The sequence below is a fragment of the Perca fluviatilis genome, chromosome 7, assembly GCF_010015445.1.
Source record: "Perca fluviatilis chromosome 7, GENO_Pfluv_1.0, whole genome shotgun sequence".
In the NCBI taxonomy this organism is placed as follows: domain Eukaryota; kingdom Metazoa; phylum Chordata; class Actinopteri; order Perciformes; family Percidae; genus Perca; species Perca fluviatilis.
Genome location: NC_053118.1, coordinates 928,290 through 956,282, shown reverse-complemented (window position 1 = coordinate 956,282; position 27,993 = coordinate 928,290). Strand labels below are relative to the sequence as shown.

The window sequence follows — 27,993 nt, the reverse complement described above, 5'->3', positions numbered from 1 at the left end:
GTTTCCGGAAGCAAACATTACGCCAATCAGCGTGAGAAAACTCACATGTGGTAGCAAACTGGAAAAAGAGGGGACGCACATTTTGAACAAAGTTACTGACATACAATCATACTGGGGAATCTAAAGGTGAACACGAGCTATGTAACCACTCTGTACTTTTCTTTCTTTAGATATGTTGAATTGCTGTTGTTAATTAAACCAACATCCCAGCTAGCTAAACGCGGAGTAAAGTAGCTAGCTAGCTAACGTTAGCCATAGCGGATATTGGCAAGTCATGTAATGTTAGCTAGGCGTTTGAAGTGTCAGCTTTTTGGTTAGCAGTCAGGAAGACTGTCGGCTCAGCTGGCGTCTAAAACGTGCCTTCTTGTTTTCTATAGAAAATGTCTGCAGCTAAAGTGAAGATGCGGGGGAAGAAGCTGAGAAACCAGCCCGCCAGTGTTCAGTATCCATCTTCTCCCGTTAACGCGGAGAGCAGTCCAAAGAACGGAGGAGACACCCCTGTCACCGGTAACCTTTCTATGCTGTAATGCTCCAATAGTTTGTTCTTGTGATGCTGTAACGTTGTGCGTCCATGTCACTCTTTCTTTTTCCATGACCTCGTCTCCTCTTGCTACTGCATGGGCAGCAAACTTCAGTCTGTATCCTGCCTGACATCCTCAATTATTCCTATCTCTGTGAAGTAATTAAATTATTATTATTATTATTATTATTATTATTATTATTATTAACAAACCCATTGCTAAAGGATAGTGATGCACTGATGTGAAAATTGTGGCCGATACCGATAACCGATATTAATATTGCTGTTATGGCCGATAAAGATATTTACCGATGTCGATATCTCTGTATAGAACACATTTTTTTATGATAATCAAATAAGGAACTATTTTCCGAAACGCATTTTTTTTTACTTTTGTGATTTATTTTCAGAAATCACTGATATTGGGCACCTTTACCTGTGTGCAAAATATGACTGTCATCAGATTTTCAGAAGAAAAATAAATATTTATATAAAAATAAATTTTTAAAAGGATACAAGTGTGTCCTGAATTAACACTATGAATAAGCCAACCCTGAGTATTCACAATAAACATCTAACTCACTTGAGACCAAGTCACTGTATTCTGTGAACATTGTACAACAGTTCAAAACTTTAAAGTACAGTAGTAGGCCTTAAATGGCCAAAGCCAAAAGTATTGAAAGAGGTAAAATGTGAAAATGGAGCCAGAACAAACTGGACTGAACAGACACTGGCTTTTGCAGTCTTCTGAACTGTAAGTACAGTAACTATCGAGTACTTTAGGGTTAGGCCTAACCCTTGAAATTATAGAAATTGGTGCCTTCTAGGCTGAGATAAGCCAGAAAATGTGTTTTTGGCTCATATGGATGAAAGACACCAAATCCCAGAATGCACTTTCTTCGCTGCTTAGACTCCACTCCCAAGCCATGCCTACCTACAGACCGACAGTGAGGCAGCATTCAACTCAACCCAAATGTGTTTTATTGTCATTTCAACCATATACACGAAACAACATTTCACTGTGGCTGTAATGGTTATACATTTAAAATATATAAAAACGACATACGAAACAGGTGTTTACAGTCAACCAAGCGCTAATGCTAGTATGCATTATCTGAACTTTACGTGTGTGTGCAATAGCTAAATGTAGCAGATTATGAACACAGTTGTAAATTTGCGTGAAATGTAGAATGGTCGGCATTTACTAGTCAAACTTCCCCAGCAGTTAGCATTTAGTTGGATACAAGCAGCTAATTTCTGCAGCTAAAGTCCGTGTTAACACAGCCCATCTCCACTCTTACCCGGCGACATGTTTCCACAACAAGAAAAACACAGTAGTCTCTGAACTCGCGATGGGAGTTTCATTTAAGTTGGATGTACTCCAGTTTGTTGTCTAATGAGCAGACACTTGCAACCAGGATTGATGGAACAGGTGGCTGGCTAGCGTTAGCTTTCCACCTAGCTAGGTTAGCTATACTCCAGCCCCCGTTTGAGTTTCACCGCTGAGAATGTCCCCCCCCATGATCGCGGCTGCTGCCCACTCCGGCTGGCGCTGCTGCCCGCTGGTCAAACGAACCTGTACGGTGGGCCGCAGCAACCTCTTATTTCCGAACATTCATCTCTCCCCCGCCCACCGAGAGCCGGTGGTCTACTAAAGTTTCCAGTGTCCCACTTCGCCGCAGATTCCGTCTGCAAAAACCAACATCCCCGCCCCCACACTTTCTTCTTCTTCTTATTCTTCTTCTGATTTCAGCAGTATAGACGCTGTTAAGCGTATTACTGCCCTCCACAGGTCAGATTTAGATCTAAATTCTCACACACTCACATCTAAGCCTACACACACGTCAAATACACAGGAATGATTCACATCGGCCCTATTCATCGGCCCTATTTTGACATCGGAACGATACCGATGTGTAAAAAAAAAAAGACCATATCGGCCGATATTATATCGGTGGCAGATATATCGTGCACCACTACTAAAGGACACACAGTCCTTGTAAGCTCACTGCCAAATGTACTGTCTTCAACTCCGTGGCGGCTGCTGGTAATTCAAAGAGGGGAAGCTCATTTTTGGCATCATAATTACATCATAAAAATTGTCCATTTATTTATATTAATTTTATAATAATATATATAATAATGTCATTATTAAATCAAATAATAATAATAATAATAATATAATACAATAATAATATAATTATTATAATAATAATTTATAATATCCGTGAGGTTTCATCAAGAGGCATGGCCAGCAGTACATTTTTGTTGTCACAGCACTTCCAGTCAGCCAGCTAACTTTGTCATACCAGGAGAGCTGAACAGACCTGGTACTTTGCCCTGTCTTTTGCACTAAATCAATCTTAGGTGTTGATCTAACCCTGCTGTTTAATTCTAAGTTTCTCCTCGTAAGGAAGACTTTCAAATGGCTTTGCCAAAATCAGGTCGACAATATTAGCATTGTCTGCCATCGTTTGCAGTTTGCTAGCTAGCTGGCTAGTTCACCCCTACAACACTAGCCTAGCCTACTGTATGAATGAATGAATGAATGAATGAACAAATGATCTAACAAAGATCTAACCGAACTTCCTCGAAGGAGGAAATTTGGGAATTAGGTTAAACTGAAACAAATGTGGTGTATAATTGTATGAAATGTATGATGAAAATTGGCTAGCAATTTCGCCAAGCAAATACCAAGAAATAGGTTGCAGCAGTTCGTCTTTCAACTAGCTAGACTTGCAAAATCCGTGATGGGACTGAGCTGAGCTGTCCTTGAAGTTGAACAGCTTCGGCGACTTTTTATAGTACAAAATCGCTGTCAATCAAAAGGAGATACAGTCCTTCGACAGATCCTCCAATCATCACGCAGAAGCCCAGCGTCCAGGCCAGCCCACTGCTCCATTGACCCCCCAGAGACGCTGAGCGTCAGTGGGCGGGACATAATCGCAGCATTTATCCAATGACAGTCTAGTTTCGAAGCACTGAAAAAAACAGTCCTGTTGAAGTCAACGGACGCTAGGCTTCAACAGGGAAATGCACTGATACGCTAGGGGAATGAATGAGAAGGAAATCGAGTCAGCTAATTCTGAACCAACTCGTCTTTGAGATGAACGTATTCTAACGCATTTTAGTCAATAAAATGTTAACACAATTGTACGTATTTGACCATTACATTTTAGGGGAAGCTGAGCTTCCTTTGCAGTCTTAAATAAATCGCCACTGCTTCAACTTATTCCAACAAAAGGGAATAATGCTTTTATGAGCAACATTTATGGTCGAATGAATGCATTCTGGGTAAAAATGAGGTGTGGGCTCCTATGCTGTAATAATAGTCTATCCTAGGTTCACTGCGTCAGTTATATAATCTCTAATTTTTGATTGTGCAAATATTGTGTAAGCATAATAACAAGAGAAATGAAAGGTTAAAGCCAGATTATGACACAAGGCTTTTTTTTTTTTTTTTTTAAGATCAATTTTTATTTTTTTTTATTTTTGAACATACAAACACAATTGAACAAAATCAAAAACCCTCTCCAACCTCCCACCCTCCGGTCTCAAATGACACAAAAACAAACAAATAAGCAAAAACAATAACCGATCATACCTTGCCTAGTCGCTCTCCTCTAGTTCTTGTGATGCTGAGGTCATTAGGACTGATACCTGTGCTGCTGCGTTTCTCCATAGGTTGATAGTAGATGACTTGGCTTTGTTAATCCTTGCTGTAGAGAGCTCAAGCATAACTATGTACAGAAAATACGCTAACCACTGTTTTATACAAAGCAAGTGGTGGGGGGGAGCCAGCGTTGAGCTGTCATTTTCTTGGTTGCGGTTGATTCGGCTAGCCAAATCTTCCTCTGTCTCTCAAGCAGATGTAGTTTAGAGTCGTCATTAAGTAATAAAACAATCGGGTCAGTAGGAATTTGACATCAGATATTATTGATGTTTTATTCCAAAACTCATGCACCTGTTCACACTCCCAGACCATGTGCAGGAAAGTTCCAGTTTGTTCATGTTGATAGAACGTGACACAAGGCTCTTTTTAAAGTCAGAACCACAGGTTGTTATTTCTAATTTTATTGTGCATTATTAACAGACACATTTTTAAATAATGTGCTTACGACAAACTTATTGCCTGAGGGTCTGTGGCCCAAGAGCAGTTTTTTTTTAAACCTGTGATGGCCCTGAAATGACAAAATGATTTTCCCAAATGTGTAGGTGTCCACAAGGGTCCATCTGATGTCCATCCATTTACAGCAAGGCCAAAGAACCCTCACCAACGGGGTGGGTGGGTCCGAGGACACCACAAAGATGGTGGAGGCTACACCAAGGAGATGTCCAAGTACCTCACTGGTAAAGACACATTGTCCTACTCTTACTAATTTCAGGGCTTAAAGTATTCCGGCACCGTGCCATGAGGGGGAAAAAAAAAAGTCAATTGATTTCACCTACCAATCATATGAGAGAAACGCAGCTCTAACTAACGCAGGGCTGAAAGTAATCAGGCCTGGTGCTGGATTTCTGGCGTATGAATATTTTAGAAAAATAAATAAATAAATTAGAAAGTCCACATGGGATTTGTTTTTGATGCGCTGGATTTAACCACTCATCGAACTTCCACCTACCAGTGAAACGAGTTCTAGCCAATTACGGGTCCGAAAAGCGAGAGTGCGGTGTGGTCTCCGTGGTAACGCGGCTAAAAAAAATGGAGGCAAAGTTTATCAAACTTGGAGCATGTAGATACAGACTTTAGTTGAGAAAGGAGTTAAAATAAATGGCGCTGGGCATGAACAGAGGACAAGAGTTAAAGGGTGGAGACGGGAAGCCGTTTAGCACTTCGTGCCTCAAATTGAGGGAGCCGGGTGCTTGCTTCTGCAGCGTATGTTCAAGGAAGATACTGTACGGCAGCAGCGGTAAGACAGGGCTTGCTAGTCATTAGATGCTAGTCTTGACAAAGCTGTCTGTCTAGAATCAGCATGGCAGGTATTTAAACATAACGGCCTTGTCCCAGAGTCTAGACATCTATGAAAAGCTAAACAATGCAAAGTTTTAAGTTATCTTATATTGTCAGTTAATTTAAGCCTGTATTAGTCTTAGTTCTTGCACATTTTTAGTTTCACCTTCACCTGCTAGCTAAATTGCACGTGGCTGTTAATTCAATACAACACCCATGATATCATATCATGGCATAGTAGGCTAAACCGGGATTATTTCATACATTCATGTCCAGAAACATATTGGGGGAAATTCATTCAACATAATTCACAGCCAAATAACAATTAAAAGTATGTTATTTGAACATTTATAACCTAACCTAACCTGGCAGGCACTGCTTCCGATTTGGTGTCTGCTGCGGTGCGCAGCGCAGGTCGGACCGTGCGCCCCTGCCCTTTTTTGTCCTCCATAAACTCGGCTCTCAGCTCCTCTGCCAGTTGCTGCATGAACTTCCTCCGGGACATTTTACAGCTGGTGCACTCCTTGGAGAGGATGTGTGCAATGATTCCAGCCAGTTGTAGCACGTATAAAGTTATATGAACACGTAGACAGCTACCGGCCATCTACGTGTACCGCGCCTTTCACAGAGCGATCGCCCGGTGTTTTTCTTCTGATTCAGAACAGAGTCCATCCACGCCGTAGCCTACGTTACCGACTCTGGCTTTGCCTTCGGCCCATCGGTGATGCCCACACTTGTTACTCAAGACCGCTAGTTACGTTTCTCTGACAGAGACTATGATTATTACTAAGCAACCAAGATGCATCTTCAACCACGCAAAAGATTAAAAACAAAACCGCGAAAATCCGATCCCGTGTATGGCCAAAATAGGTAAAAGTGATTTATATTTTCTTTGCCTTTTGTGTAATGTATATAGCCTAAAAACAATTTTAAATGAAAATACAGACTCTTTTGGGAAAAGTCAGATACCAGCAGGATTGTATTTTTTTATTTAGCAAAGTTATTACACATATAAATTTCAAAACTGTCAAAATGACTGTCCTGGTCGTTCTAGTGTTAAGGAACAGGCCACAGGGGGACCATCTAGCAGCATGTATGCTACTCAGCATTAATGGGCCACCTCTTTCTGAATTCCCCTATAACCCAGCCTTGGAGTTATTTTTCCAAAAGCCAAGAAAAATCAAATGCACACAGCAAGGCTGCTAACTTTGCCACTGAGGCAAATATGCAGTTTCATTATGAATGGTTTCATACTATAGCCTACTTTGGGTTTTGGTTTCCCTATGAAGAATTTCTTGGAAAATTCATTTTGTAGACCTACAGTTCCTCAAAAATACAGTTCCATCAAAACGAAATGAAAATATGCCTCATTGTGTGTGAACAGAGGTAAATAAATATTTGTTTGTGTTGCAACGAAGTGTCAGTTCTGTTTAATACGTAAAACATTTTGCAGCGGGGCGCGTGGGGGACAGATCTGCCCCCACTGCTAAAAAAAATCCTAGAGGAAACTAACTATTACATATTAACTAATGTCAACCCGGACAAAATCATGAATGTACTAATTTGCTTTTTTGATGATAACCTGGCCAAGGTAGTAAAGTTTAGTTTTCATAATGATTCATTGTAGGATTATATTATTGCAATATGTAAATCCACATTGACTCTTAATTTAACATATGGTTGGAAGAAGTAAGAAGTATCCAAAACTTTTTAAATCTTAAAAATTACCCCCCCAAAAAAAAGTTTCAGGCTCAGGATTTTTTTTCACTTTAAGCCCTGTAATTTATACTGTACTGCATACTGTAAATAAGGTGTTTTTGTTTTGAAAGATTGCATCATGACTTCACTACCCTGTGTGATTGTCCAATGAGAAATCCTGATAGCTATTAAGATCCATCTTTCACCATTTATTAGACTGCAGGGCATGGAGAAGTGATGAGATTTTACTTTTAGATCCATTGCTTTCGTGTGGTGCAGATCTTCTAGTCATCCTTCAAGTAAACATTAAAGGACAAATCCGGCGCAAAATGAACCTAGGGGTTAATAACGAGTGTACGAAATCACAATAAGTTCTCAATGCTTTCGGTTTACATGTAAGGACTTACCCATATGGTACGTGGAAGTGTGGTGCTATTTTGAGTTAGTGGTTATATCAGTAGACGATTTATTTTAATTATTTTAAAAAAAAAAATTTTAAGTTATTGCAGTGTCACAGTGACGGGACATTTAAAATTCAGTGTAGTCACCCATCTCCCCCGCTCCCATTCCTATTCAGCTGGACCTTTTGCTAGGGCCAGGGCGGCAGAGGTGAGCACCATGCTGAAAGCTGTCACCAAGACAACGGGCAGCTGCCATGTGTTTGGAGCCCTGCCCAAACACATGAGGAGACGGGCCATGAGCCACAACACCAAGCGGCTCCCTCGCAGACTGAGAGATGCAGCCAACAGAATGGTAAAGCTTAGCATAGTTTTTCTTTAAGCATCTTAATGTCCCACTTAAGATTCAGTGTCCCTTGTTCCATAGGCAGTGACATTTCTGTTCCCTTCCTCCTCCAGCGGGAGAAGAGCCTCCAGGCCGGCTCAAAGAAGAAGAAGGAACAGGCAAAGAGCAAGAGTCGCAAGGCCCGCCGCCGGCACGGAAATCTGCTGCTGGAGTTCAACCGCCGGCAGAGGAAGAACGTGTGGCTGGAAACGCACATTTGGCACGCCAAACGCTTCCACATGGTTAGAAAGTGGGGCTACTGCCTCGGGGACAGACCCACATACAAGTGCTACCGGCCTAGCTACAGGGCAATGAGCAGCCACTGCCTGCTACAGGTAACCCTCACAAAATTAGAGTGTGTGTTGTGTAATTTTTTTGTCACAAAATTAGGATTGTAATGAACAAGATTACACTGCCAGTAAAATGAGCCTGACCTCCTTCTTTTTTTTTCCCAACTCAGGACCTTTCTTACTACTGCTGCATAGAGCTACAGGGAGAGGAAGACGAGCTGCTGGCTTCTCTGTCACAGCTATGCAGCAAGGAGGCCGGTGAGAACACGCCCTACCCCAACCGCAAATACTTATGTTTTGTCTTTGAGCAACGCGTCATACTCTGAAAGCCATGCTCACCGGAGGGGAAAACAGTCGGCGCCACGATATTCAACAAAGGGCTAAAAACGCTAACAAAATGCCTTTTTAAAGCATGTCAAAGGATTATTTTAGCAACCTATGTCTACCAGAGATAATAAGTTAGCTGATAGTAAGATGATGTTAGCTCTGTGTAAGCAAGCTAAGGCACTTGCAAACACAATACTGCAGAGATCTTCAACAAGGGGTCCAGGACCCCTAGGGGGTCCTCAGAGTTACTGCAGGGGGACCACCAAATTATTGTTAATTAAAATTATTATAAGCAAATATAAATCAGTCTATTTGTGAAAAACTACATTGATGATAGGCTTACTAGCCTAGGTAAGGTAGTCATCCACAGATGCAGTTATTCCTAAAGATCGAACATTACTGTGCCCAATTTAACAATGAAACATGATTAATAAAATCATAATTTTTTATTTTAATAGCTTTGTATTTTTTGCACTAAAAAGAAATATATAAAGTCCACATGTTTATTGTAGGCCCAATTTAATATACAACTTAATTTTGTATAATATACTAGTGGGTCCCTGATCCGTCTCTGTCTCTCTCATTTAAGGGTTACTTGGCTTAAAAAACATTGAACAGCCCTGCAATACTGCATAGCTTTCTGAGTTATCCACATTCCACAATAAGGCTGCCTGCGTGGCGTTTCTGTTGTGTCAGTTGCATGGCGCCTGCGTGGCGTTTTCTATGTCTTTGCACACCAGAAACGTGTCTGACGCGGCTCTGCTGCTGCTAGCCTTGTCTGGACACATGGATGTTTCCCATTGATAAAATGAAATAATATATACTGATTTTGATAACGGCAAAGACAACATTGGCAGTATTGACGGCAAAATAGGCTACAGAATATTTTGTTCTATATTGACAGGTGCAATATTAGAAAATCGATAATTATTTATTATTTTGTTAAATTACATTTATGTCAAAACCTAGAGACTTTCAAACATCAAAATGTCATTTATTAAATATTCGTGTCAAAATGACATATAAACAACGTTTCCTATTCTATTTTGCCTGGAAACGCTTCCAACACGCTTGCGTGTCACGTGAAAAATAGGCGTCGGTCCTATTCCTAGCATGTACGCGTTTTCGGCGCGGCTTGAGCCGCGCCTGAGATGTGCGTGTCGCACAAGCAGTGTGTAAGCTCTAACCTGTTAACATGGGAGCCAAAATAAAAACTGACATGCTCACGCCACGCATTCCAGTGTGCAGGAGCCCTAACATAAGTTGCATACTGTCAAAATGCTTTAGCTTTATTTTTAAACTGACCTATGTGATGACAAATGTCAGTGCACATGTCACATTAGGCATACTGAGTGTCATGATCCCACAGTTTTCCTGTTCTTTCTGCTGATGCGTCACGTTTTATTGCCTTTATCCACATTGTTTCTTACACGTTTTCTTAAATGCTCAGTTTTTCGTTTCGCCAGCTTATAAAAACGTAGTTATGGGTTCTCTACCCTGTTGTCAGTGCATCCCACCACACAGCAGCTTGTAGGCATTTTTCTGTTTGCTACGAGAGGGAATTAATAAGGAGGCACCATCTTGCAATACAAAGTCAATGGAGAGCGATGAATTGTTTTCCCTTCCGGTGTGGGCGGGACTTAAATGCGCTCCGTCTCTATACTGTGTATGTGGACCTATTTTAACCATGTATCCTTCCTCTGTGAGTTTTAAGTGGTAACTTGCGTACTGTTAGGAACCTCATAATTGAAAGACGAGTAGATCAGTACTTAAAGGAGAACTCCGGGCAAGTTTTACGTTAATCTTGATCGCTATATGTATAGGAGTACTGTCGATAGCAAAAAAAATGAGCCGAATCAGTGCTAGCAACACGGAGCTGCTGCAGCTAATGCCGAGAGCTCCCACTCAGCTAAAACGGCAATCATCACCCAGCAGTTCCATGTGTATTTGTAGCATATATATCCATTTTGTGTGCCGTCGTTGGTGAATATGAGTCTCTGCAGTGGCGAAATGTGTGGTAGTTTCCTTAGCCAGGCTAGCAGCCCCGACCGGCATCCTTCTACTTTTTCCCTACTTATCCCTAATTACCTATTTTTGAGGGGGAATAAACTTCAAAATTTCACCGTGAAAGCATGAACTGTCCTCTGGAGGACATCCACCAGACCAGCGGGCGCCTGTGGATTGTTGTCGGCAGCAGCAGGCGAGGGAGGCGGGGAGGAAGTAGAAGGATGCCGGTCGGGGCTGCTAGCCTGGCTAAGGAAACTACCACACAATTCGCCACTGCAGAGACTCATATTCACTAACGACAGCACACAAAATGGATACATATGCTACAAATACACATGGAACTGCTGCGTGATGATTATTAGCGGAGCCTGGCTGAACACACTCACTCATCCCAGACGGCAGCTAAGAGGGTAGGTGAATTTAAACAATGGCTAAGTTGCTAAACGCATCTTGTTGTCATGTAAGGGCCCTGTTCATGTTGCACAGACATTTTAATTGCATTTTGTGTCTGTTAAGAGGCACAAAGACACTCTTTATCTTATGCCCCCATAACTGCCGTTTTAGCTGAGTGGGAGCTCTCGGCATTAGCTGCAGCAGCTCCGTGTTGCTAGCACCGATTCGGCTTGCTTTTTTTGCTATCGACACTACTCATATACATATAGCAATCAAGATCAATGTAAAAATTGCCCGGAGTTCTCCTTTTTAATATCTAAAAGTTTAAAGTTCTGAATTAATTTCAATGATAAAAATTTGTATTTGAATATTTAGAGTAATATGGTAGTGGTGTATGATTCCAGGTCCTACATTTGCTGCAGCAGTGTGTCTATCAGGGCGAAGACAGGGCAGTGTGGTGGTGTACCGAGCAGGACTGTACCCCTCGCAGCCCCTGGGCCCTGTCACCTTCCTCTGGAGACCCCGTACACAGGGCTCAACCCACAGGCAGCTGTGGATTTGGGCTCATCCCAATATGAAACAGGTAAGGTGGGATTTAGGGATGTAATGGACGAGACACAAGATTGAGTTCACGAGACGAGATTTAAACACTAATTTAAAGTAGGGCTGTCAAAATTAACGCGTTCATTTTTGCGTTCATTTTTTAATATTTAACTTGTAAAAAAAAATTAACGAAATTAACGCGCTGTGTTTGTTTACTTCATGTGGCGGCTGAGAAACGTAATACGTCTCCATAAGAGCAGGCGGCGCTACTCTGTATTTGTAGCATTCACTACGTCACGGGTGTTCAACAGCAATGTACCGCAGGTTAATAGGTGGGAGGGACTTACCTGATTGAAGTACCGTCCAGTCAAAAGTTGAAACATGGACCAGTAAGATCCCAAAAGAGAAAAAAGACGATGTGTTAGAATCCAGAAATGAATGAGCACGGGCTATAAACGGGACCGAGTACTAGTTCCGACATGTTGTCTCGTCAGGAGAGATGCGCCACCGGTAAGCTGCTGTTTCGCTACATTGAGCTGCGGTTTAAGTTTGCTTGTCTGTTGCTCTACTGCTGTGCTGCCGATATGTACATGCGCGATTTGTTTGCTTGATAACTGTTACGTTGGTCACGCTGATAAAACCTTATTTGCAGTCTGATGTTTAACGCTGTCGACTCGATAGTATCTGTGACTATATTCCAGTAAATGTTTGAAATTGGTGCGTCTCACTGTCACACAAGCTACTTCCTGGTTGCGGTGCTGGAAGGGAAATGTAGTCAATCGCTTTACATTGGTAGTGGATTGCTGTGCACAGCGTCGCTATCTAAAACTACACACTGTTTTCACTTTAGGCCAACATACACCTTTGTGGTTTTGGGTTACTGGTTTAATGTGTAACATTGATATTGATATTGATGTGCATTTCTGTGTTTAGATATATGTGCTTTGCTTAGTCATTCAGATTAAACACAAAATGAAAAATGAGCAATGTGTCAGGTTTTGCCACAAACTCAAATGGCTTCTCTCCTGTATAACTAACCTCTTCGGACCTAATAGCTGCGGAGCCCCTCTCTCCTCCCAAACCTGTCCCTACAACCTATTAAATCAAATAATTAATCATTTCTTACACTGCGTTATAACTTTTATTCTTGTACTTGTATCGAATTCATTTTATTTGCATGTCCTTATAAATTACTCTTCTTTAATGTTTTATGTAAAGCACTTTAAATTGCCTTGCTGCTAAAAGGTGCTATAGAAATAAAGTTCCCATGGCTTGCCCTACGACCTCAGCCTGTCAGTCAGTCACCAGGGCCCAGTTTTTCAAAAAATAATATCTGGATCAAATTGATACGGATTTGGAAATCCCATGCTTTGCTATCCAGGATCAGCTGATCCATCTTACTTTCATGCCAGTTTTTTAAAGGAACATTGGATTGGATCACTGTGATCAAATACCAAATTTCAGGATTACCAAATCCTGTTTACCAGAGCCTTAAAGGGGTGATAGAATGATTATATAGGGTATTTCACACTGTTCCTTAAGGTCTCCTAATGGGGTATGTAACATTGGTTGCGGCTGAAAATGGCCTGGTTGATATTTTATTGGCCCTTATGCATCCCTGTGTTTTGGCCCTATTTCTAACAAGAGCTTTTCTTCCAAATATGGTATGCTCATGAATATTTAGATGAGCTGTGCACTGATTGGTTGAGCGAATTGCCATACACATTAGAGACACACGCTGATTGGTTGAGCGAATCGCCATACACACTAGAGACGCGCGCTGATTGGTTGAGCGAATCCCCAATACACACACATTAGAGACGCGACAGAATCTCATATTCCAGACACTGCAATGTTTCCTTACCCAATTCACTTCTGAGACTTTTTGGCTGCCACACCGTCTGACGAAAAGTTTTTCTTTTTAATAACTTTTCATCGTTAAGGTGTTGAGATGGTCCAGACCAAGTTTGAAGTCCATCGGATGAAATCTGTAGGAGGAGTTCGTTAAAGTATAGCACCTTGACTTTTAGGCCTACTTCCTGTTGCCACTAGGGGGCGCTATGACTTTAAGTAAATATCGGCCTTTATTTGTCCTCAGGGTTGGACTCTTATGAATCCCGAAACGTTTCGAGCCAGTTGGACAACGTACACTCGAGTTACACCCACTTCCTGTTTCAGCGGCGAAGCACACAAAATGGCCGCCACGCCCTATGACGAAAAGTTTTTCTTTTAACAACTTTTCATCTTTAACATCTTAAGATGACACAGACAGAGTTTGAAGTTGATCGGATGAAATCTCTAGGAGGAGTTCGTTAAAGTACGACATGTGGAAATGGCCAAAATCGCACTAATTTCGAACATTGAAATCAAAATGGCGGACTTCCTGTTGGGTTTAGGGTATGGCTCTAATGAAGTTTTTTGTACATCTTGACATGATACATATGTGTACCAAGTTTCGTGCAGTCTCAAGACTGCAGGGGCTCAATTTTTTTAACTTTCTAGGGGGCGCTAGCGAGCCATTTTTGTGCGCCTATTCCCGAAACCCTTAAAATACGTAAATTTTCACCAGACTTGATGCGACCGTCAATTTGGTGAGTTTTTGAATATGTTAAGCCCCTCAAAAAGGCAATTCATTTGCTGGGAAAAAGAAATAATTCCTTTAGTTTCCATAGGGCCTTCGCCACTGTAGAGCCTTTCTCATTTGACGGGGAAAAAGAAAGAAAGAGAGCGAGAGAAAGAAAGAGACAGAATTAAAGCTGCGAGCAGCGATGGACGGGCCCTCGCGCCTCTGCGCGCATCGGGGTTACCGGTGAACGCCGCTCCTTGCGACCGTGCATTTGCGCGGCACTCAGACGCCGCAAATCATCACCAATGAAAAGGGAACTCCCTGCCAAATTCACCGATACCTCACTCAAGACTACATCATACAGTTCATTAGATGTGAAAAGGGGCGTGGCTAAAGCATGGGGGCGGGTCAAACCATCACCAATTAAAATGGAACTCTGCTGAGTTCAGTGATACCTCACATAAGACTCTAGCCTAAATGGGTCAGCATTTATGAAAGGAGGTGTGACTTAAACATAGGGGGCGGGCCAAACCATCACCAATGAAGAATTTTTTTTAAACTTTTGGTCATAGCGCCCCCCGCTGGCAACAGGAAATGCGTCTTATATGACAAACATCATCCGATTTACATGAAACTCAGAATGTGTGGTCTACATGTGATACTGAGCCGCCCCCTATACTTTAACCACGCCCACTTACTCAGACCACGCCCCCTTTCATAACATTTGAACCGTTTAAGATATACCCTTGTGTGAGGTATCATTGAACTCAGTAGAGACTTCATTCTTCATTGGTGATGTTTTGGCCCGCCCCCTATGTTTAAGCCACGCCCCCTTTCATAAATGCTGACCCATCTAAGGTAGAGTTTTGTGTGAGGTATCATTGAACTCAGTAGAGACTTCATTCTTCATTGGTGATGGTTTGGCCCGCCCCCTATGTTTAAGCCACGCCCCCTTTCATAAATGCTGACCCATCTAAGGTAGAGTTTTGTGTGCGGTATCAATGAACTTAGCAGAGACTTCCTTATTCATTGTAGGGCTGCACAATTAATCAAATTTTAATCACGATCACGATTTTGGCTTCCCACGATCAAATTTGCGTGATCGAGCGACATTTAAAATGTGTCATTCCTTTCATAGAAGAGTTTTTGCAAAGCCAATCTAGCGCTCCATAAACCACTGTCTGATCACATGTCTCCATGAGCCAATCAGAGCTGTTCCCTGCCTGCACCGCGCAGCTTAGTTTCTAGATGTAGACAGTCACAGAGGACAGAGTAACGTGAGGACAATTCCACAACAGGTAGCAGTCGGTCATCATAAGCCGGTCACATTGTTTACCAGTTTACCAGTAAACGCAACGTTTTGTCCCGTCTGTGTTGTTTTTCAGACAACAGCAGTGATCAGTGCGATCAGTGTTTCCTCTATGTTGATTGGCAAGTGGCGGTCCGCCACGGTTAGATTTCTCCCGCCACGGTATCAGAAATATATATACAAAAAGCCGTCTATCAGCAGTGATTGTAAAGAGCACGTCGACGGAGAAAAGCGCAGACACGCGCTTCACAACGCGAGTGGGCACGCGTCCCACTTGGAGAAAAGGGAGAAAGAAAAAAGAGACAGGCTGTCCGGAGGACCCGGTTGAGATGGCATGTGTGCATTCTTGACAACTGTAAGTCGTATAACTTATATTGTCAGTTCATTTAAGCCTGTATTAGTCTATAGTTCTTGCACATATTTTGTTTTACCTTCACCTGCTAGCTAAATTGCACGTGGCTGTTGATTCAATACAACGTCCTTGATATCAGATCATGGCATAGTAGGCTAAACTGTGATTATTTCATACATTCATGAAACATATTGGGGGAAATTCATTCAACATAATTCACAGCCAAATAACAATTAAAAGTATGCATTTAACATTTATAACCTAACCTAACCTGGCACCGCCTCCGATTTGGTGTCTGCTGCGGTGCGCAGCACTGTTTGGACCGTGCGCCCCTGCCCTTTTTTTCCTCCATAAACTCCGCTCTCAGCTCCTCTGCCAGTTGCTGCATGAACTTCCTCCGGGACATTTTACAGCTGGTGCACTCCTTGGAGATGATGTGTGCAATGATTCCAGCCAGTTGTAGCACGTATAAAGTTATATGAACACGTAGACAGCTACCGTCTACGTGTACCGCGCCTTTCACAGAGCGATCGCCCGGTGTTTTTCTTCTGATTCAGAACCGAGTCCATCCACGCTGTATCCTACGTTACCGACTCTGGCTTTGCCTTTGGCCCATCAGTGATGCATTGCCCACACTTGTTACTCGAGACCGCTAGTTACGTTTCTCTGACAGAGACTATGATTATTACTAAACAACCAAGATGCATCTTCAACCACACAAAAGATTAAAAACAAAACTGCGAAAATCCGAGCCGTCAATATGACAGTATGGCCAAAATAGGTAAAAGTGATTGTTTTTTCTTTGCCTTTTGTATAGTGTACAGTATATAAAACCTATTTTAAATGAAAATAAAGACTCTTTTAGGGAAAGTCAGGTACCAGCAGGATTGTATTTTTTATTAGTTATTACACATATACAGTAAATTTCAAAACGGTGACCGTCCTGTCCGTTCTAGTGTAACCCAGCCTTGGAGTTTTTTTTCCAAAAGCCAATAAAAACCAAATGCACACTGCAAGGCTGCCAACTTTGCCACTGAGGCAAATGTGCAATTAGTTTCATTATGAATGGTTTCATACTATAGCCTACTTTGGGTTTTGGTTTCCCTATGAATAATTTCTTGTAAAATTCATTTTGTAGACCTACAGTTCCTCAAAAATACAGTTCAATCAAAAAGAAATCAAAATATGCCTCATTGTGTGTGAATAGAGGTGAATAAATATATTTGCTTGTGTTGCAGCGAAGTGTCAGTTCTGTTTAATACGTAAAACATTTGCCGGCGGGGCGCGGGGGGGGCTAGATCTGCCCCCACTGCTAAAAAAATTCCTAGAGGAAACACTGGCTAGTTTGTGTCTTTTATCTCATAGCTTTAGCAGCAGACTGTTGGACGTCCCGCTGTTGGAATCCTACAGTGAAATACAGACACACTACACTGTTTAGCAGTCAGCATTTTAGCTGTGTTTAATCCAGTTACTACTGTGGCTAACGGTAGGCTAACGTTACCTGCTGTGTAACGTGTTATACGGTTTACTAGCATGACATTCAGCGATGTTTATGTTGCCTCTAACGTGGGTTTCGGAGCATCACAGCGCAACGCAGACATGTAAGTGGCAGTGTAATGAGCCACAGAAATCCGCGTAGCTATTTCGTCTGGTAGATACCAGGCACCACATGCGTCGTTAACGTGAACAGAAAATTGCGTTGCCTGTATCTTTCACGGCAAACATGCATGTGTGGAAAGCGGTCGCACAACAGCTGAAATGGCATACTCCTTCACAGTATCCTTCAATAAAGGAGGAATGTAGCACAGTATGGATGTATTAGTAGGAATGTAGCACAATATGGATGTAAAAGCAGTTATAATTATATAATTATGTGACAATAAAATTTGTTTTGGCTAAAATCAACAAATAATCGTGATAATTAATCGTGATCTCAATATTGATCAAAATAATCGTGATTATCATTTTGGCCATAATCGTGCAGCCCTAGATCATTGGTCATAGTTTGGCACGCCCCCCCCTATGCTTAAGACATGCCCCCTTTCATAAATGGTGACCCGTTTAAGGTAGAGTCTTATGTGAGGTATCAATGAACTCAGCAGACTTCTTTTTTTTTTTATTGGTAAAGGCCCGCCCCTATACTTTGGCCACGCCCCCTTTCACAGCTAATGAACTGTATGACATAGTCTTGTGTGAGGTATCGTTGAACTCAGCGGGGAGTTCCCTTTTCATTGGTGACGATTTGCGGTGTCTGAGGCGCGAGGGCCCATCCATTGCTGCTCGCAGCTTTAATTACAGTTTGAATTTCGTCACGCCACTTATACAACATCATTCCCCAATGTCTTATAAAGCTAACCGTTGTGTCCGATTTGATTTTAAGGCATTTTTATGAACGTGAGGCGTCTTTGTAGGACGAGCAGCTGCTAGCTATATGTCCCATTCAATACAATGGGGAAATATCGCAGCTAGCTAGCTACACTTTTCGGCATAACTATAGTATATTTAAAGTTTGAATTTCGTCACGGCATGAATATTACAGGTTCCCCAAGGTCTTACAAAGCTTAGCTAACACGATTTCGGATTATATTGAATGCATTTTTGTGAATGTCAGAGGTCTCGTTAGGAGGCTAGCTCTCATTGATGGACTCCAGCTCACCGCGGGCTCTATCAATGAGACTTGCGGACAAGAGGCGTTTATTTCCCCGATTGTTTGTTTAAATAACTCAACACACATATCCATTATAAGAATAACTGGAACTGGCTGCGGTAAGAGATTGCGGCCGTAACAAGCTCGCTGACTGCGCGCTCAGGCACTCACCGGCCGGCCGGTAGCAGGAAGAGGGGAGGGAGAACAGCGAGCTGCAGGCCCTGGAGCTTTGTCAGGGCAGCGGCGTGTGGTAGTCCAGTCATCCAGAAAAGGGTAAGTTTGCGCGGGTATTGAGCACCGGGCCGCCGGCCGAGCTCAATCGAGGAAGACAGGGCGGCGATGTAGCAACCCAGGCAGCACCGGCCGCTGAACTCTGACACACAGTCGGACAAAATTTGCAATTAGCCATCAATTTTCGTAAAACGGCCCATATTTGAGCTTTACATAGTTGATTTCTCGCATAAAAAAGTTTCAGAAGTGAATTTTGTAATGGAATAGCAGAGAGAGGTCAGTTGTGTAGCCTATGTAAATGTTGGGGCGTGACCGTTTCTCTTAATACACCCATGGGCGTGACAAAGTTACAGGTCTTGGGAGGTTGACGTCAACTTCCAGCTTTGTTGAGATTCGCCCGTTTTCAGCGGCAGTTTCAAAATATGAGATTTTCATAGTAAAGGGGTGTCAATGGGATTTTGAGCTTCTATGTATGTCCTATTTACCCACCGAACTGTCGTTATTCAACTATGACAGGGTAAAATCGGTTTTGCGTTCTATCACCCCTTTAAGTGGAACCAACAGTGTAGCTTACTGGCTCAGCAAAGAACAGGTAGGCAAAATACCGGTGGCCACAAATAGCCATTGTTTGTTTTAATTTTAAGAAACAGAAAAACTGTAATAAACAGAAACATTTTACATTCTTTATTTTGTTATGTTTTTTGTTTACAATATCTCATTAGATGTGACATGTTTCACATATGCTTCAAATATGCAGAAATTTATATATCATCAGTAAACATTGATTTGTGATCATTCACTTAAAAAAAAAAAAAAAAAACACTGATTTTATTTGGTTTGAAAAATCACAACTGAATCCACCCTCCTGATGGGATCAGGATAATCCTGTTTTTTTTTTTTTTTTTTTTTTTTTGGATGAAATGGATCCCAAACCGAGTTCAAAGTTTTGAAAAACCCAAAGGGCAGGTTTGACCCAGGTTTGAATTTAACAAACTGCAGAGGCAATTTAACGTTCGGTGTGGGTGTGTGTGTGTCCGTGTGTGTGTCCACTCTCTGTGAAAGATTCAGAGAGGACAGAGAAGCTCACGCTTACTGAGGTACTACAATTTGGCACAGATTGATTTATGAATTGGTCCTCGTTAGTACCAACATAATTCTGGACTCGTGTAAGAAATATCGTTAAGTTTAAGTCACACCTCTATATGCTAGTGAATGTAGAGACTGTTAACTCCAGTAACTGTGTGTGCTCCTTGCAGGACCTTCTTCCCGAGTTACAGGCTGTGTGCCAGTGTTGTGAGGCGGTAGTTCCCCCAGTTGTTCCAGTGGTGACACCTGCTGAGGTTGTTCCGACCATAGAACCAGAGCCAAAGACCGCTGAGGCCAAGCAGATGACTGGAACCAAGAGAAAGCGAACATTCAAAGATGCCGGTGGACCTCCTGCCAAGAAAATCCTGGGAGATGGAACCAGATCTCTCACCACCCCAGTCACCTGGAAGTCCAGCTCAAATGGAATAGTTATGAAGTTAGTAGTTAGTGAATTTAACTGATTAACTTAAGATTAACTATTTGGCTTGGAAGAATTGTTTTCACTCCAAATGGGAATGGTGATTATTAATTTTATGATTTTATTTGACATTCCACTTGTTGATCCGTTGCAGTGATCTCACCATGGAGATTGTACGCTATCGCCTGATTGGACCACAGTCCCATTCTGTTCTGGCAGAAACTATGGAAGCCGCTACGGACTGTGATGTAAGAATTATGGTCTTGACAACATGAAAAGCAGAAAGCCTCTGGCACAAACGTGCACTTCACTCTGAAGAACAGTGTTGTTGTTGTTTTCTCTTTAAGGAAATGAGTAAATCCCAGCCCTCTTCCCTCTGGTGGCCTGAGCACTGCAAAGACGAGACCAAGATGAATCTGCATCGACAACAAGCTGATGTCTTTCACATACTGAAAGGTCTTTCGTTATTTTATTGTCAATGTGATGAGAATACTTTTGCTTTTTCTCATCGAGTACTTAGGTATGTGTATGCTTGTTTATCTAATCATGACTGTAATTCATCCAGGCCTCTATTCCACTGGAGAGCTCCCCTCAGGCACAGTGCTGGGTCTGACTGTAGATGACCCCAGGCTGACTTTACCAACAAAGAAGGTTAAAGCTTTGCCCTGTGTAAAGCAGGCACAAGGTAAACTCTGACCTACCAGACAGACTGTGGGCACTGAGCAGTTAGTTTACACATACACATAGTTAAAAGCAAATTATTTCCTAAGACTCGAATCCTACCTTCTATTTCCTAATGCAGACTTTGACATATGTCATAGTGTGCAGATTAATCTAATGTTCCTTTTCACTTATGCCAGCCCAATAATAAGTTTAATTATATAACACATATCAAGAGCAGGTAACACTAAGTGCTTTACAACAGAAAATAAAATGGTGAGTAAGTCAAAGTAGGTCATATCTATAGTTGAGCATAGAATCAGTCTGTCGTTTCTGTTCATGAGGTTGTTTCAGTGAGTACACATCTGGTTCTGTGCTCCAGGGGGCCTCTGCCTGGCCATGCAGATGTTCCAGGTTCGAATCCTGGCAGGACCCTGTACTCCAAACACACCCTCAGTGACAGACAACAGCTGATTCAGTGGCTATGAAAAGATAAGGGATTGGTTTCAACCAGGGCCTTTTGTTTCTGTTTTGCACGTTTCTAGTTTGTTAGCCTCAATTTGCTCAATTCCGAAAAAAATGTATTTGAATGTGTCAGTCCCTCCACTGTAGAGCCTTTCTCAGCTTGCACATTTCTAGTTTACAATAATGTTAGGGCAAAGGAAATCCAGTCAAACTAGGGATGCTGGTCATACAGTAGCGTGCCATGTGTGTGCTGTGTTTGTTTCAGAGGTGGACGAGGAGAAGAGGAGGGAGATGATGTTGCGAGGAGTACCAGAACACTGCTGTCAGAGTTACCTGTGGGAGCAGTCTGTCCGCGACAACGTCACTGAAAACAAGATATCCGAGCAGGTAGTTTATCATAAATGTCATACAGCACTTTTCAGAAATTATCGTACTTTTGCTTACAGTGTATGTTCCTTATTTACTATCTTAATGCTTTTTCTGTCTTAGCCTAACATCTCTATTTCTAGAAGCAGAGATAAGTAGGGTTAAGTACCGAACTTTGATACTTTTTAGGCACCGACCGAATTGCCTCCATAGTATTGAGTATCGGGGAGGGGTATTGTCGTTCAATACCAAATTTCAATACTTAAGAAAATATATATTGTTGCCTCTATTGTACAGTATGTGTCTTTTTCTATTTGTCTACTCAATGTTTACTACTACATGTCTATTTGTTGAATGTATAGATAGATAGTTAACACCTACCGAAGTCAAATTCCTTGTGTATGTAATTATACTTGGCCAATAAAACTGATTCTGAAAAATCTCATCAGTCTCAGTGAGCCAATAAGCTTGCAGCATGCTTCTACCAAGATCTAATAATGCTGGTGATTGGCTGTCTTATTTTACACGTCAAGAGGCATGCAGGAAAAACTACGCTACGCACAGAGACGGGGCTAAAATACAGCACAGAGACGTGTGCTGCTGTTGTATTTTGAGAGGCTTGACTACAGCGTGTGTCACACAGGTGTAAAGGAGCAGCTGAAAAACAAACAAAAAATATTTGTACCATAATGTGTAATGTAATTTCTTTTAGTTTAAATGGATTTTTATAAAATTGCTATCGAAAAAAGTATCGTTCAGGAACCGGTATCAGTGTCATGATAGCGGTAATGGTATCGGTACGTGTACCGGTATCGAAAATCTTTCAACAATCCCAAGCCCTAGAGATGAGCTTAGATGTTGCTCTTACCTCCAGCATTTTCTGTGTTGCCTACAGGAGTTGAACCGTATGAGGAGCGAGGTGCTGGTGCCGGGCTCCAGGCTGAGCCCCACCCCCCTGCAGGGCAGAGTCCCCGTCCTGCTGGTTCACCAGCCGGGCAAGCAGCTGGGACATGAGATGAGCTCCTGGGGTGCTGGTTGGGACCTGCTGCTTCCTAAAGGATGGGGCATGGCCTTCTGGGTCCCACTGGTACGTAGCATGGACCGTTAATCTTTTTTTGATTGAATTTCACTTCGTCATCTTTTCATTTCTGCCAGGAAGTAGCTGTTTTGGAACTATTTTATTTTCCCTACAGTAGTAGCAGTAAGTTTGGTTTAAAGTTTCAGTGCGTAACTTTTTGATATTGATGAACGTCCGTTACATTCAAGCCGTTGCTACAAAGCTAATTAAGACTATCAGCCCCACACAACTCTCTTTGGATTTCTCAGTATGTTCAGAAGATTGTCGTCCGGCGACTTTCCCGCGCAGAAACTCGAGTGAAGATAATGACCTCTTCTGAAGAGTCCATCATGTTTATTTAATCCTCTGTGTCCTCCTTGGCTACTAGCAACTGGGTGGAGGAGGGGTGGGGGCACGTGCGCAATCACGCAAGGCTTGTATCACAACGTGACATCATGACTTTGTGTAAACATACACGCCGCTTTCTAAAGCCAAGTGGCGTGTTATCTGTACGTATTTTGAGCTATCCGCGTGTATGTCTATGCCGTATCCAGCGGACAGGTTGCAGACTGATCTCAATAAGTGGCGTATGTATGACACGCCATTACGTATGCCATTTGGCGTGTTATCAAGACGCATAATCGCTTTTCGGACGGTTGGGTTTAGGAAAACAATAACGGGACGGTTGGATTTAGGAAATGTGACACGCGGGACACGATCCCCGTTCTCCTGGATGAAAGTCCTGTGTTGTTTGACCCATCCTCCTCCCCCCCCACCACCAACGTCCCTAAGCAGATTTAGCAGATAATTGACACAATCGCAAGGTAATGTAAGTCAATGGAGGCCAAACAGCGTTGATAAACATGCTAAAAAGCGATTATGCGTCCTGATAACAAAATGGCATACGAATTGGCGTGTCATACTTACGCCACTTATTGAGATCAGTCTGTGTATCATGTGGACGCGCCAACAGTTCTGCTGTCATTACTTAGAATTCCTCATGGGGGCGACAGAAACTATAGCTTTAACTTTGGTCAAAACATTTTTTAAATAACCATTTCATTCTGATGAGCTGTGATGTTGAAACCAGCATAATTTCACATATTCTGGCTGATTTAGACAATAATACATATCAGCCATATAATATCAGGTATGTGTGTGAGTGAAAAAGCCTGGGGGACCTTTAAAACCACTATCTGGGGGATATGGATTTTTATTAAAAATATAATTTTTTTTAAAACAAATGTGTAGGCTTCCCTGTATTTTACAGCAGGTGCTGTGAGGCTGCATGCACAGTCTACAATCCAGGGTATAATACAGTGGATGTCAGAATGGAAAGCTCTGTGAAAGATGTTTTCATTATTTAGTTGCCCCTGTCCATGTTTTAAGGCAGTCCCATTTTGTTTGGACAAGCACTGTGAAATGTTAAATGTACCTTGAAATTTAAAGGAGGACTAGAAGCCTTCAGGTTTGCTTTATTTGGCAAGTTCCAAATCCAGTGTTTACTCTGTCGTGCCTTGTTTCTCCCCCTGCCAGGTGTACAGAGGAGTTCGCATCGGAGGGCTGAACACGAGTCTGAAACACTCTCAGAATAAAGGAGCCCCCCACTTCCCCCACGATTACCCAGACTGCCCTGCAGGCGTTCGTTTTCAGGAGGAGCAGGAGACACAGCTCCTGGACAAGTTCAAAAGGTCAGCTAGAAACTGAGCAGGAAAGGAACCAAAAATAGTAATGGGGTGGGGGGGTGTGTGTGTGATTATTATCTTGTATTATATATGATTTTCTGTGGGGACATTTTGTGCTGCCAAAACTTTATCTTGTAATATTATTTTGGCAAATCAGCCTGCTGATAGAAAACAGAATCTTAAGAACTTTCCCAGAATATAGAAGGTCCAATTTACAGATGGATGTGTTGCAACAATATATTTTAGTCAACCATTGGCAAACTTTAAATGATCCTTTTTAAACTGTGTTAAACATGGATTCATAGCATGAAAAAATATAAAAAGTAAGGTGATAATGATAGTGTTGGAACTAAAGATGCTTTGTAGTGGCCTGTTGCTGTATGACTGTACATCGTCTGCTAGGAAAAGATCATATTCACTCGTCTGTATGTATGTACGTTACACATTTTATCATGATACGATATGTCGATTCTTTGGACAATGATATAATATTAGCTTATTTCACAAAGTCTGCCACATTACCATTTTGATTTGATTCAATTCAAGGGCCTGCGATCGATATTAGATTATATCCATAGACTGTAAATGTTAATGGAAAATGCATCTGGTTCGGCGAAGTGCTGCAAATGCGGAAGTGCCTAAAGCTGCATTATATCTGAATTCCAGCAGGGGGAGACACTTGCAGTTGCAAAAGGAGGTCTTCTCACTTGATTTATGACCTCAGTAAACATTTTCATAATGAGTTTATGGTCTCAATCGCTAGTTTTAAGTCTTCTGCAACACAGAACACAGAATGTAACGTAATCGTCCCGTCCGCAACCAGGATGGCTGCGCCCGTAACGCCAAACTCGACGACTCATAGCAGATCTCCACAAACCAATGGGTGACGTCACACGTGCTCTGTCCATTAATATTATACAGTCTATGATTATATCATATGCTCATTGAACATAATCGGTCATTTCTATCAACTCACAAAGAACAACTAAAATATGATTTTGAGAATTTTATTACTGAGACATTTAAATTAAAAACAAACTATTCTTTTTTTTAAATAAGAATAAATGTAAAGTGGAAATTTCTAAATAAATGTGCATCTCAAAGAAGATACGTATCAATATTTTCACTTTAAAGCGATGATATTGGATCATTAATCATTTAATTGATCCACTGATCTGGGTTGATGTATGGTTCCCAGCCTGCAGCCTAAGTACGTGGTGAGAACGTCAGTGGATTAGAGTCTTAGATAAAGGGAAGCGCTCCAAAGCTCTGACCCCAGTTCATTTCCATCATGCAGATATTACCCAGCATGCAGACGAGATGGTAATGAGGCTGCGTGCTTCTCATCCACTACGGTGTGCTGCGCAGCCGTCGTGATCGGTTTCATAAATTGGCGGGGTTGCACCCAGCGTTCTGACAAGGGTTTCACCTTCTGACCTCTCCTGTAGGCGTCCGCCCGCCAAAAGGACCAATTACATTAAACATGGCTGTCTGGCTCCGTTCTGTTGCCCGTGGCAACAGCTGGCTGAGGAATGGGAGCTTATCTCGAGGCACGGAGGAGAGGAGAGGAAAGGAGACCAGACCCAAACCGCAGCAGAGGCTGACGCGCTGATGACATCGCATGGCGATATCCCTCTAACCAAGCCTCCGAGCCCAGTCACTGTACTGAGGTAAATGATTGTCTTTATATACATGTTTGTGTATAATTATATATATATATATATATATATATATATATATATATATATATATATATATATATATATATTTCTTTTTTTTTTTTATCCCCCTACATGTCATTATTAACTCAAAACATGCATCCACTGCAGTTTTACGCCAAACTCCCTTCAGACATTTTTAACATCCTGCACATCTAAATCACACTTCTAACAATATTAATGTAGTGGACTTTTAAAGGTCCCTTGAGCATGAATGTGCTCTTTTTTTTTTTGGGTGGGGAGGAGTTTGTGCTCCAATCATCACATTTTTTTATTAAGAGATGCCAGCGCAGCTTTTGACAGGCTTGATGCATGGTGCTTCTCCAGTTTACCTCCCCTTTCATCATAATGTCCCTGATGAGAATACCCAAAGTACATCCAGCCTCAAATTGCTGCAATACATCACAGAGTAGTGGGGGGGGGGGGGAAAGTTGCATCTATACTCATAAAACCATCACACAAGCTTTGAGTAATGACTTACTTTATGAGAAAAAAAATATTGGATTGATTTTTCCCTGTCCATTGGCTGCCTTTTTTGTTTTCAGCATTAGAAAAGAAAAAAAAAATGTTAGGTCTCTCAGGGTGTTTAATGGGGCCAATGCAACTTTTCTTTTGAATAAAAATCATTTGATATAAACGGATATGTGTTTTTTTATGCTTCCTAGGAACAGAAAGTCACTGAGGCTGCTCTCCGGCTGGTGCAGACCCACAACATCCAAGGGCCAGAGGCGGTGCCGTGTCGGGGAGGTGCCCCCTCTAGACCGATCGGCTCTGACGTCGTTTCTCACAGCGCATGGGATGAGTCTGGTGTGGGTGCGTCTGTCAGTACTGTCCAAGGGCAAACCAGAGCTCCACGCCATGGTGTCTGCGCCAACCGCAGAGGACCTGAAGCTGCTGAAGAAAGAGTCAGAGTCGGTCAGCGGCCCCCAGGAGCCCACGCACAAAGACCACTTTAAAAGTAGAATCAGACGCCGAAAGACGGCCCCCAAGAAAGCCGCTACGTCACCTTTGTGTCGCGATGAGGCTGAGGGCAAAGAGTCAGACCTTCCCTCTGCCTCCCAACCCAACCCCGCTACGTCTGAAGACGCCAAGTCCTCCTCCCAGTCTCCTTCGCACCTCGTCGTCGGGCTGTGGCCGGATCCTCTGCCGAGTGTCACCGCTCACTGCTCCCGGGTGACTCTAGGCTGGGTCACCCAGGGCGACTTCTCCCTGTCTACAGGCTGTGGGGAGGCTCTGGGGTTCGTCAGCGTCGCCGGTCTCCTTAACACCCTCCTGAACCAGCCGATGGAACACAGAGGAATGCTGCTGCTGCGCGACCCCCCATCCCTGCACTACCGCTTTGCTAAAATCAACATAGAGGTCTGATAGAAACATCTGAACGCTTCTAATTAACTTCTTCTTGGGTAACGGAGAAAGATCGACACGACTTCTGGCCTGCAAAGGCCTGAAATTAGATGTAATCAAGTGGCATGATTCCTGATTCAATAAGTGATCCCTGTGCCTTGATGGTCTATGTCTGGCTGAAGACTGACTGGCATGGAGAGGGCATGACTTCAAGCTACCTGGTGGTGGTGTTGAAAAGAGAATTTTTAGTTGTGCGCATTTTACTCTGGGAACAGGCACCCTTATTGTTTTAGTTAAAGTGCTCGCATTATGCTCATTTCAGGTTCATAATTGTATTTAGAGGTTGTACCAGAATATGTTTACATGGTTTAATTTTCAAAAAACACCACATTTTAGTTGTACTGCACATAGCTGCAGCTCCTCTTTTCACCCTGTGTGTTGAGCTCTCTGTTTTAGCTACAGAGTGAGACATCTCACTTCTGTTCCATCTGTGTTGGGAGTCGCACATGCTCAGTACCTAGGTAAGGACTACTAGCCAGTCTAGAGCTGTTTGGAGCAGTTTGTGAACTGTGTTTTC

The 27,993-nt window shown here is 42.4% G+C and overlaps 1 protein-coding gene across 2 annotated transcripts; it reads left to right on the top strand.

Moving 5' to 3' along the window:
* The first annotated feature begins 21 nt into the window (after positions 1-21).
* pop1 (POP1 homolog, ribonuclease P/MRP subunit) lies at positions 22-27,842 on the top strand. 2 transcript variants are annotated; one of them, XM_039805715.1, is made up of 16 exons: positions 22-126; positions 378-507; positions 4,736-4,870; positions 7,747-7,922; positions 8,027-8,287; positions 8,413-8,500; positions 11,374-11,552; positions 19,874-20,139; positions 20,276-20,369; positions 20,469-20,577; positions 20,687-20,806; positions 21,512-21,633; positions 22,508-22,699; positions 24,206-24,360; positions 25,803-26,024; positions 26,738-27,842. In XM_039805715.1, exons 2-16 carry the CDS (start codon positions 381-383, stop codon positions 27,435-27,437), a joined length of 2,946 nt encoding a protein of 981 aa, XP_039661649.1. In that variant the 5' UTR covers positions 22-126; positions 378-380; the 3' UTR covers positions 27,438-27,842. The 2 variants fall into 2 exon arrangements, with proteins under 2 accessions (XP_039661649.1, XP_039661650.1); XM_039805716.1 differs by lacking the exon at positions 22-126 and having other exon boundaries at positions 312-507.
* Positions 27,843-27,993: the final 151 nt, after the last annotated feature.

Bases quoted from the DNA above. Each gene is read 5' to 3' on its own strand.
- pop1 (XM_039805715.1), top strand. From the start codon at position 381: ATGTCTGCAGCTAAAGTGAAGATGCGGGGGAAGAAGCTGAGAAACCAG. The intron at 20,807-21,511 runs GTAAACTCTGAC...TGTTTGTTTCAG, and splicing joins CTGTGTAAAGCAGGCACAAG to AGGTGGACGAGGAGAAGAGG. The intron at 21,634-22,507 runs GTAGTTTATCAT...TGTTGCCTACAG, and splicing joins AAAACAAGATATCCGAGCAG to GAGTTGAACCGTATGAGGAG.